This window comes from Staurois parvus, unplaced genomic scaffold (assembly GCF_062004578.1).
Source record: "Staurois parvus isolate SC_StPar_1 unplaced genomic scaffold, SC_StPar_1.0 ptg000201l, whole genome shotgun sequence".
Lineage (NCBI taxonomy): Eukaryota > Metazoa > Chordata > Amphibia > Anura > Ranidae > Staurois > Staurois parvus.
The window spans coordinates 891,431-904,007 of record NW_028317997.1 but is presented as its reverse complement, the minus strand read 5'-3'; the positions used below and the strand labels follow the sequence as shown (position 1 = coordinate 904,007).

General features: G+C 39.6%; 1 protein-coding gene across 1 annotated transcript in view; it reads left to right on the top strand.

Moving 5' to 3' along the window:
- The window catches only part of STAC (SH3 and cysteine rich domain), a 399,298-nt gene that overhangs the window by 295,247 nt on the left and 91,474 nt on the right, over positions 1-12,577 (top strand). Inside the window, exon 5 of the mRNA XM_089678256.1 lies at positions 2,877-2,992. Coding sequence (XP_089534382.1) covers positions 2,877-2,992 — 116 coding nt within the window. The remainder of the gene's footprint in view (positions 1-2,876; positions 2,993-12,577) is intronic.

The following is a 12,577-nucleotide window of genomic DNA, read 5'->3' as shown; positions in this document are numbered from 1 at the left end:
TGAATGTAGCTTCTTTATCTTCGGCTGGATGCCCTACTGTAGCTTTGGCTTCAGAACGTCTCTGTGCTGACACTGTCCCTCACTGAGCCAATCACGACAAGCCTGCTCGGATTGGCAAAGGTTGAATAGACCGCCTCTCTAACTCAGCCAATCCGAGTAGGCTTTTTACACCACTTGCCGTGATTGGCTCAGCGCAGTTCATACAGTGTCAGCACAGGGACGTTCTGTAGCCGAAGCCACATTATTATAGAGCACATCCAGAGGCTTCAAAAGGTAAATACGATCTTATATTCTGTATGTAGCCGAATCTACCAGCATATCCAGTGGGCTAAAATGTAATAATGGGGACATTATGTACGGTATGTTTATACACTGTATTCTAGTAAAAATCCTGCTCAGATTGGTCAGAGTCAGAGAGGCAGTCTATTACAACCTTTGCCAATCCAAGCAGGCTTGTTGTGATTGGCCTTCCATTTATCAATGTATGTTATGTTCGAAAAATGTCATTCAATAAAAATTTATTTTAAAAAAAAACTGGTGTTGCCTCGGAAGTGGGGGGTAGTCTTATACAGCAAGTATAGGCCAAAACCTATGTTTCAACTGTAAAATTAGGGGGTCGTCTTATACACCCAGTGGCCTTATACGCCGGAAAATACGGTAATACTTTTCTATTTTGCCATATTGGAATCTTTTTATTGACATTTTGCTACCAAAAGAAAGTATCTACAAAAGTATTTTTTTTCCATTTAGTTTCTAAATCTTTTTCACAAAATCTGTTTCCAGTCTGCATGGTTATACAATATATACAGATCTGGCGCTGGAGGGGTATGATAGAGCTGCAAGGAAGTCCAAAATGTCCATCAACAAAGTCCAAAAAGGGGGGGGACTATGAGTGTTCACAATGGCAAATTGGCAAACGGCAGCATCAGTGGCAACATCCTCAGAGCAAAGCTGGACTCTATGCAATGGAAAGAAAGGAGAGGGGCTCCGGACTAAGTGCAGCATTAGGTGTACAATTTATTAGCACAATGACAATTGGCAATGTATGAGAATTAAAAAAGAGAGGCATGTCACCAATGACGTGGTCCAGACTCCTGGGAACCAAAGGAGGACAGGAGGTGTCCAAGCATCAAGGTTGTAGCTGGAGAGAGGATCCTGGTGCGGCCGGCCGCCGCAGGAAACCAGCGTGGAAAGCAAATGGCGCCGGGGCAGACGTGAAGTCAGCGTTGGAACATGATGACATCACGTTCCAACGCTGACCTCACGTGATGACATCACGTTCCAACGCTGACCTCACGTGATGACATCACTTTCCAACGCTGACCTCACATCCGCCCTGGTACCATTGCCGTCCCCCTAGAGTAGAAAGAAAAACTTGTGCTATGCTAAAGTCACAAGACTGCTCTAACTGCTGATGAGAAAAGGTATTTAGCAGTTTATAGTTACTAAAATAATTGTATTTCTATGTTCTGTGTACTGTGGGGGACCACAGTATCACTTTAACGTATATTACTACTGTTTATTAGAGTTGTGGCAAAGTGAAATGGTGGGTGTGTGTTTTGTTACGTAAGAAAACTTTTGGTTTAACCACTTCCCGACCGGCCGTTGCATATAAACGGCCGGACGGTGGCATTGCAGGGTCGGGTGGCCATTTATAAACGGCCTCCCCGCACCCTGCTTGTGCGCGCTCCCTGGGAGCGTGCAGCACCGCGATCCGGTGCCCGCTGTGTCCTCCGGACAGAGTGAAACACCGATCGTCGGACGGGACCTCTGTACGAGGTCTCGATCATGTGATCACTGATTGGCCAATCAGTGATCACATGCAAAGTAGTAAGCAAGATGTCACTTGTGACATCATTGCTTACTACGTGTGAAATCTGTAAATGATCACAGAGGTCACATGGTACAAAGCTATTCACAACAGGCTTGTACCATGTGACAAGCTGTGACCAATCACAGCTCACTCAGTACTTCTCAATGAGTGCAAGAATGCAGACAGAGAGAAAGAGAAATGATTGCTTTTACATCCTATATGGGTGTAAAAGCAATCACTGTATAAAAAAAAAAAATCTTCATCACCCCCCACAAGTAGTACAGTGTCACCATGGTGACACTGTACCGCCAGGGTGACAGTATGTAAAAAATAAATAAATAAATAATAATATAAAAAAATAAAAATGTAAAAAAAATGTTTAAAAATTATAATTTTTGGTTATAAACTAATTTGGATTTTTTTTCTACTAAAAAGATAACGGAATAAATTTTGGCAAAGATTTATGATGAAATATTATTTATTTGCAAAATTTTAGGAAAAAAAAACTTTTTTTCAAAATTTTTGGACTTTTTCATTTACATAGAAAAAAAAATACAAATAAATACCACCAAAATACAGCTTTATCTGTCTCAAAAAAATGGTAAAAAATTCATTTGGGTACAGTGTTGCATGACCGCGCAATTGTCATTCAAAGTGTGATAGCGCTGAAAGCTGAAAATTGCCCTGGTCAGGAAGGGGGTAAAAGTGTCCGGTCTGGAAGTGGTTAATATCATAACTTTGATAAAGACACTTTATGTTTTAGGAACAACTCATGTATGAATAATATTGAAAAAAGAAAGGTTTCCCAGACATGCAAAGGTATATACAAGTTAGCATTTAGGTCTCTGTCCCATTTTAACCTTGGCTGAATACATACATAATTCTAAAGTGAACAAAAACAATAAGAGGAATCAGTAGTTTTACTTGTTTTTTTTTATTCTTTTGTCTAATCAACCTCCATAGTGACCCATAAAACACTCATAAGGCTAAATCATCCTACTACTGTGAATTTTCTTTTATATTTAAACAACAGTCTAATTTTTTTCAAACTTGTATTTTCCAGCATGTGGTAACAAAGTGGATCCTGTATATGAAACACTCCGGTTTGGGACTTCTTTGGCACAGAAGACCAAGAAGAGCAGTTCTGGAAGTGGATCTGACTCACCCAATCGGAGCTCTGTAATTCTTTGTTTAAATTAATGCTATTTTTATTACTGTATCTTGTGATTCAATATGTTAGTGAGGGTTCTTTTGGAACACAGTCTTTATACACCAGAATTTAGCTGCTTTTGGAGAGCTTCTTGGTAACAGAATATAATCTATATTTTTAGTATGCTAAATCAACTGAATTTATATAAAATCAGAATTATTGATAAAAATGGTTTTTGTATTAGTGATTGTTTGTGTTTTGATGTTTCCAGTTTTACATAATAATGTACCTTAAGAACATAAATTCTAGGAGATTAAATGGTACGTTTTCGCTGGCATTGGCCCTGTATCACCATCTCCATATGACCTTTAGTGTGTTTTTTTTTGTAGTTTAAAAGAATTTTCAGAGGAAAGTACTGTAAAAATTTATTTTTAAAATTGTGCAATCAGAATTAAAATTTCTTAGATTTCTAAAAATCTAAGTTCTAAACCTGTATGAGTCACTACGCCCAGGAAAACAGCCTCTGCAGCTATCGAGTGGTTAATCATACCTTGTTTTAATTCAGGCTTATTCGCAGTTCCATCAACCACAAAGTGATAATGATAATATAATCTATTTGCACACCTTACACTGAATGAATATAATAAAGTAGAACAATATTGCCTCCCGTTAAAAAAATACATGCGGTATATTTGTTGCAGCACTTATTATAAGTTCATATGCACTTACGGTTTTCTTTTTTCCCCCTGAAAAGTCACACAAACAACTGTTAGGCCTGCCAATGCAGTCCACCTAGTGTAGCTTTCTGTGAAGGTGTGACAACAATGCTGCACTGCTTCTGAATTCAGAGCAGAGTTGCCGCTCTCTTGCAGGCTGTACCTGATTGCACTACAGCAATTGTGTTCCTATCAGGATTGCCACTGCTGGTTCTCAAGCCTGTAGCTTGGCTACATTGGCAGCACTACCTCTGCTGCTGAAAGCCTCCTACTGTGATCTGCAGTGTCTGGGAGGGAAGAATGTGAGACACAAATGAAAGATGATTTGGTTTAGTCAGGGCAGGTAAAATACGTTTTTAATTTAATTAATGAGGCATATATATCACATAGTCATTGGATTCTGTACTTGTTTAGACTGTCATGCAGTATCCTTTAGTTGTTCTAAGTATAGTGGCTGCCAAAGTGACTTTGTGTATGAAACCTGCCTAAAAGTCTATCTGCGCCCTTGGTACAGTTGTAGTGACTTCTACCTCAAGCCCCAATACCAGTCTTATGCTCACCTGTCCCCAATCCAGCAAGGTATCAAGTGTGCAGCCAGGGGCGGACTGACAGCTCATGGGGCCCCCCGGGCAGCCAGGGGATCATGGGACCCCTGTGTCCTCACCCACACTCAAACCACACCCAAAAAAACCTATGAAAGGTACCAGGGGCATCTCACTGACCCCAGGCCCTCAGGCAGTGCCCGAGAGCCCGAATGGTCAGTCCGCCCCTGTGTGCAGCTTTTTTACACAAGGTACAGTTGCACTTTAAAGCTGTGGGAAGAAAAACTTTAAAGCGATTCTAAAGATGAATTTATTATTTTTTTAAATAACAAACTTGTCTATACTTACCTACTGTATGCAATGGTTTTGCACAAAGCAGCCTGGATCCTCCTCTTCTCAAGTCCCCCACAGGCTGTCCTGGCACCTTCCTCCTGTCGGGTGCCCCCACAGCAAGCAGCTTACTATGGGGGGACCTGCTGCTGCATGTGTCCATTCACACACAGAGCAGTGGCTTGGCCCCACCCCCTCTCTCTCCTCGTTGGCTGAATGGCTGTGATTGACAGCAGCTATCTCAGCCAATGAGGAGGCAGAGACATGGGACAGCTAAGGCTGTCATTCACATCGCTGGATTGCAATGAGGCTCAGGTAAGTATTGAGAGGACTGGGGGCATTGATGCACACAGAAGGTTTTTCACCTTCATGCATAGAATGCATGAAAGTAAAAAACCTTCAGTCTTTACAACCACTTTAATATATTCCTCAATAGCCAAGGACAAAAATCCACTTTATGTGCCCCAAATGCATTGGAAAACCCAATTGTTACCTTTTAAAAGTCATGGTGACATCATCACTGTGCTCTCTCTGCCTATACAGAGAGCAGAGCTATTGGAAGGACCCAACAGGCCCACCCACTATAGGTTGCCTGCAAAAATCTACAAAAGGGGAGAGGATACAATATCACTCACCTTGCACAAGGTGGAGAGAGCAACAGTGAGCAGTCTTGGTTACAGGATCCTCATGCGCACAAAAGCAGATTTTCACACTGGATTACTGTCAATGAATGAAGATGAATCTCTGCAATGGGAGCCCAGACAGCAATAAATACCTGACAGGTGTTCTAAATAAAGTTTAAAAAGTTTTTTTAAAAGCTTATTTATACTTTAAAGCTTAGAAATTGCATATTTCGTCAGCCCACTAGTGATCTTATGAGTAGGAGTGAACTTATGATCTTATGAGTATTTTACTGAGGAAATCACCATATAAAATGCAAGGAACACACTACAGCACAGTAGATGGAGTAGAGTGTAATTGCTATAATGCATGTGCTTTTGAAGAAATGTGTAGGATTTTTCACAGGAACTCATTTATATTAACCAAAGTTAGTTTGCATCAATGAGACAATTTGCTTTATAATGCTTAACCCTTTGAGGACCATAAGATTACGGAACGCCAAAAGAATCAATTTTTGTTTTTAAAGTTCGTACATTTCAGTTGCTGTAACTAAGCCATTTCATGAAATAGTTGGCAAAAAGCTAGATCCATTTGTTGATAAGAACTAATATTTTGACTCAAACCAAAAAAAAAAAGTATTTTAAGTTTTTTATCAGATGATACAGGCAATTAAAAACATGGGACAAATACGTCCCTTGGTCCTCAAAGGGTTAAAAACCTTTCTGTGATTTTATGTATTTTCCAGTGCCCAGTATAGCTTCTTTTGCATGTTTGCTATAGTTAGTGTACATTTTCTTACTTAAGGTGATATATATGTATGTGTATATATATATATATATATATATATATATATATATATATATATATATACAGTATATACATAGATAGATAGATAGATAGATAGAGAGAGATAGATAGATAGATAGATAGATAGATAATAGATAGATAGATAGATAGATAGATAGATAGATAGATATCCAGAGTCATCCAGGCAGGGGCGGACTGACCATTTGGGAACTCGGGCACTGCCCGAGGGCCCGGGGTCAGTAGGGGGCCCCATGAGAAGCCCTTGGTACCTTTTCATAGGCTTTTTTTGAGTGTGGGCAAGGACACAGGGGCCCCATGATCCCCTATTGCCCGTGGGCCCCATGAGTTGTCAGTCTGCCCCTGCATCCAGGTGATAAAGACATGGTGGTAGATATCCAGCTATTGTGCTATAATCTGTATAACACTATAATATTTATTTTGTGCCATTCTAATGTTTAAATTTAAAAATTGTATTCATGCTAAAGTCTTATAACACCACATACAAGTTGTAACACAAACACTGTAGATGAGGCTGAGGCCTAAATTGAGATGTTCTTTGCCTCTCTGTATAGCTGGAACGCTAAAGTACAACTGTATGTAAAATGGATTTTTCCAATTGAAAATAAATAGGTGCATGGATTAATTCTTGGATCTTCTCTACTGTTAGTTATAAGATGTTGTCATCAAGCTTAGCGTTTTTTTTTCCACACATAGATATAGTGTACACATGGCAGGGATTGTGTTAGAGTGGGGGGGGGGGCGTATGGAACCTCCAAAGCAGATCTTGTAGAGCAGAGAAGACCAGACAGAGGATTGAGCTTTACTCCACTCCAACCAAAATGTAGACCAAAAAAAAAAACCACAATATATTTTTAAAGGTTATTTGACCTTGAAATGGGGTAAATACATTTTAGTAGGGTCAATTTTTATACTTTAAATATTCAATAATGAAGGTAGATGGGAATGTGGCACAACTCAACAATTTATAAAAGATACCCATAGATTACAACATTTTTTGGCAACCGAATTTTGTTAATCCCTTTTTCTAAATCTGTTGCCATGATGTTATAATTCATTGTTGTGCTAAGCTACATCACTGTATCCTTGTTTATTTATGGTTGTTACTTGAAGTCCCAGAGTATAGCTGCCAGAATGAGTGAGACACAGGGGTTGATTCAGGGGCGGACTGACAACTCATGGGGCCCCCGGGCAATAGGGGATCATGGGGCCCCTGTGTCCTTGCCCAAACTCAAAAAAGCCTATGAAAAAGGTACCAGGGGCATCTGACCCCGGGCCCTCGGGCAATGCCTGAGTTTCCAAATGGTCAGTCCGCCCCTGGGTTGATTTACTAAAACTAGAGAGTGCAAAATCTGGTGCAGTTGTACATGATAGCCAATCAGCTTCTAACTTCAGTTTGTTTAATTAAGCTTTGACAAATAAAAAACAACGGATTGGTTTCTATGCAGGGCTGCCACAGACTTTGCACTCTTCAGTTTTAGTTCAATCGATCCCACCATCATTATTACTGCACTCTGTGCTTTTAAATTGTATTTTAACCTTAACCTTTGAAGCCAAAGTGGGATAACCTCTTTTTTATATTTGTTACATTCTCTTTTTCACATAGCATAACTTTAAAGGAAAAAAAAAGCTGCTTAGCATTTTACTTGCACTGGAAAAACAATAAATTGTATGTTGGTGAACTTTCAATTTTTCCTATCCCTAAAGTGTTCATAAATTTCAAGATATTCTGAACAATATAAGCTGCCTATGGAGTCCTGTGTATGAACATTTTTTTTTAACCTCCCTGGCGGTATTCCCGGGTGTAGCTCGGGGTAAAGTTTCAGTACCAAAAGCTACACTCGGGCTTACCATGCGGCGTTGCTCAGGGATTCCCTGCAGCGCTTACCTTGTCCTTCGCTCCCGCGATGTGTCCCCTGCAGCGTCCCCGGCCATCTCCTCTGGCCGATGCCGGCATCCGGCTTCCGTGTTCCGGTCCCTGTGACGTCGGGACATACGGGCGCCGGAACCAGCGGCAAATTTAAAAATTTAAAAAAAATGAATTTTTTTTAAAAACGATTATTTCATAGCAAAACATTCCTGTATCAAACCATTTCACATATATTTTGTCCCGAGTGCTTTGTCCGGTGCCCTGCCTGCATTTTTATTGTTCTTTCTGCCTGGAAACTGAGAAACGTCCATGGCGTCCAAAAAGCGTCCCTTTAGGTCAAAATCAGTTTTAGACGGCTAGAGAACAGCGATAGTAAATCAGAACAACTTGCAGAATTGAGTGATAATGATTCGTGGGGGAAATTCCTCATCAGACACTGAAAACGATTCTGCGACTTTGCTCAGTGATGTGAGAACTTGGCGCTATATTTCAAATTTCAGTGTTTTTGGTTTGATTATATTATTGAATTGAATTTATTACTATTATATTATTATTTTTTATGATTATTTATTAAATTATAATTTATGATTTCGTGTTTCAAGTTTTATCATCCCCGGGATGTTTACTAGACTCTTGTTCGGACAGATTTCAGGGAGTTATTCCTAAAAATTACAGGCCTACAATAAAAAACTACATATTTCCATGCAAAAAAATGGTACCGCTTTCAGCACCAAAAATCTGAAATAATCATACCGCTAGGGAGGTTAATTTTTAGGTATGCTGTGTGAAAAACATCTTGGGCAGATTTAAAGTGGTGTTAAACCAAAAACCAAAAAGCTTCTTTACTGAAGCTTACCAATCATTAGATGTGGTAGATGCATCAGTTTTCTTTCCTTTGACCTTTTCCCTTTTTTTTAACCTGGTGATCTGGACAGTAGCACATCTCCTGTACTAGAGTGCCCCCACTCTGGATGAATGAGCACAGGGGAGCACCTTTGAACAGCAACACTGTCAGTCTGGGGGGCGGGGGTGTTAGATGCAGTAGCAGATTTAACTACACTAACAAACTCCAGGTAACATTTTATAAGCATAAAAACAAACAAGGGCGCACTCTCATCGTGCATTACCGTGGTATAACACGTCATTTATTAAATAGAAAGGATGTATACTCACAAACCAATGTGATAATGGGCAGTATAGGTGATCCACAAAAACAGTCACAATGCAACTGTGTCTAATAATGTGGATAAGTTGACGCGTTTCGGGAGTTAAACCCCCTTCCTCAGAGCTCATATATAACATTTTATAAGCAGTTACAACAATAATTTTGTTTCTTTTGGGATAAAAGTTTTACATAAATAAAAGTTGATAACAGGGGTGGACTGACCATTTGGAAACTCGGGCACTGCCCGAGGGCCGGGGGTCAGTAGGGGGCCCCATGAGATGCCCCTGGTACCTTTTTCATAGGCTTTTTTGAGTTTGAGCAAGGACACAGTGGCCCCATGATCCCCTATTGCCCGGGGGCCCCCTGAGTTGTCAGTCTGCCCCTGGTTGATAATTGTAAGCAGACCTGCCAGTGGTAAGTGATTTGTCTCCTCTGTGCAGCTGACACATTCTGCTGGAGAGCTTGTTCTTTTGAAAAAAAGACATACTGGCTGGATCATTAACCGAACATAAAAGAAAAAAAAAAGCCTTAAAAAAGAAATCTAATGCAGCCATCACAGCTAAGAATTGGTAAGCTGCAATATAATAAATATTTGCTTTTGGGTATATTAGTGCTTTAAATTTGTCTGCAAGGGTAGAGATACACTTTAAGGTGTGCATGCTGCAACTATTTTACCATTTTTACCTTAATATCTAAAAAATGGAGCAATAGCTTCAATGATTAATTTAATGAAATGTAATATTCGCTTAAAGAGGGATTTTCCACACTAATAGGTATGCTGTATAGCAGTGGTTCTCAACCTTCCTAATGCCGTGACCCTTTAATACAGTTCCTCATGTTATGGTGACCCCCCAACCATAAAATTCTTTACCCAGTAATTATAATTCATGTGTCGTTTTACCTTCAATACGGCTGCTTTCAAATCAGTAGCTGCTTTTAACACAGCAGCTGCTCTGTACACATAGGAAATATGTGTTTTCCGATGGTCTTAGGCGACCCCTGTGAAAGGGTCGTTTGACCGCCAAAGGGGTCACGACCCACAGGTTGAGAACCACTGCTGTATAGGGTCATATGTTTTAATTCGAGATTAAACAAAAAAATTGTGATTGAAATTGCATTGCAGATCATAATTGCAATATAATTCATGCATATTTTGTACGTCCTGCTTGGAATTATTGGAAATAATTTTTTGTGATGGACTTCATCTATGGAAAATTTAGATGCTTGCAGACTGACTGTATCAATGTAACCTTAGATTTAAATATGGGCTTAAAGCTGTGAAATTACTGATCCTTACATACGTGTTTATTATTATTTCCAGAAGGCCTACTGATTTGTGATTTATGGTGGGAATAGTTGTTAGATTTGGATAATAACTTTACAAATAGTTACGTGTTATTTTTCAATTGACATTTTTAAATGTTATTTGGTTGCATTTTTAAATAGATCTTTTTACGTTTTTGCCAAGTTTTTGTTTTTGTGCTTCCTGTTTTATGTTGTGGAATGATAAGCATGATCAGTAATGATAAACATTAACATATGAAAGAGCTGAAAAATTACTTTTAATACATATTCTATAATACAGTAGGAGAATACTTTGTAAGGATCTCACTTGATACATAGTAACCCTGCAACAGCTGACCAGTAGGGATAAACAGAATGCTCTGATTTCACTGTCAGCAAATTGGGAGCTTGAACTAATTAGGTAAAATTAGCTTTTTTAGAGAGCATATTTAGTAGGGTAGTAAAGTTTTTCATTTCCTATTTACAAAATTTGTGTTTAACCCCTTTTTGTGTATTTAATTGTTATTTGTGAGCTGTCACTGTATATTTTTATTTTACTTTTTACTGTTTTCCCTTTGGAAAAAAATAAAAACAAATAATGGTCTGTTTTTTTGGCACAGGAACAGGTACAGGATAGTTGGTAGGAGCTTTTGTAACCCTCAGGACCCAAGTAAGGCCTACAGCACACTTAACCTCCCTGGCGGTATTCCTGAGTGTAGCTCGGGGTAAAGTTTCAGTACCAAAAGCGGTAACCCCGAGCTACACTCGGGAATACCATGCGGTGCTGCTCTGGGATCCCTCGATCTCTTACCTTGTCCTGCGCTCCTGCGATGTCCCTCCTGCAGTGTCCCCGGCAATGTAATCCGGCGGATGCCGGCATCTGTCATCTGGGTTCCGTCCTCTGTGAGCGTCGGGACATACGGGGGACGGAGCGGCGGGAAATTTGAAAATGACAAAAAGTTACATTCACTAAAATCACATCGTATAACATTCCTGTATCAAACCATTTCACATACATTTTGTCCCGAGTGCTTTGTCCGGCGCCCTGCCTGCATTTTTACTGTTCTTTCTGCCTGGAAACTGAGAAACGTCCATGGCGTCAAAAAAGCGTCCCTTTAGGTCAAAAGCGGCTTTAGACCGGCTAGAGAACAGCGATAGTAAATCAGAACCACTTGCAGAATTGAGTGATAATGATTCGTGGGGGAAATTCCTCATCAGACACTGAAAACGATTTTGTGACTTTGCTCAGCGATGTGCGAACTTGGTGCTATAGTTCAGTTTTCAGTGTTTTTGGTTTGATTATATTATTGAATTAAATGTATTATTATTATTATAATTTTTTATGATTATTTATTAAATTATAATTTATGATTTCGTGTTTCAAGTTTTATCATCCCCGGGATGTTTACTAGACTCTTGTTCGGACAGATTTCAGTGAGTTATTTCTAAGAATTACAGGCCTACAATATAAAACTCCAAATTTCCATGCAAAATAATGGTACCGCTTTCAGCACAAAAAATCTGAAATAATCATACCGCCAGGGAGGTTAAAATATTTTGGGAAAAATAAAAACTCATACCAGCTGGCAAGCTGGTAACAACACACATTCTTTATAGTCATCTCTTGAGGTTTCTCTGGCTACAGTAAATTGGCCATATATTGGGAGCTCCAGTCAGCCAAATTGATGTCTCTATTCCTTGGGGCTAATTATGTTAAAGCTGCTGGTGTCATTTGAGCATCCACTCTGTGAAATGATGGGCATTATGCAATGTTGACTATATAACTTGCATTTTAATAATGCAATTCAGTTTTCCATCCAGGTAGCACAATATCTGCAATGGACTTGATATTCTTCATTAATGGAGTAGTTACCATTAAAGACTTACATGGCCATACTGTATCAGCAGGATGATTATTTGCTCTGGGCAACACAAAACAATTATTCCACAACCTTCCAGACAAGAATAAGGTCCAAAGTTATCCAGTGCAAATGTTGAGCTTTTGGGAATTTGTATCCCTTGTGGCTTGTTCACATAAAAAAGACAGTTGGTGTAGGGCAGGGGTGGGCAAACTTCGGCTCTCCAGCTGTTGCAGGACTACAAGTTCCATCTTGCCTCTTCAAGTCATAGCTGTAACTGTCCATTTTGTAAGGTTGCAATGCCTCATGGGAAATGTAGTTCCGCAACAGCTAGAGAGACGCAGTTTGCCCACCCCTGGTGTAGGGGATTTTCCTGGACTGACTTTTTCAAATACGTGATTG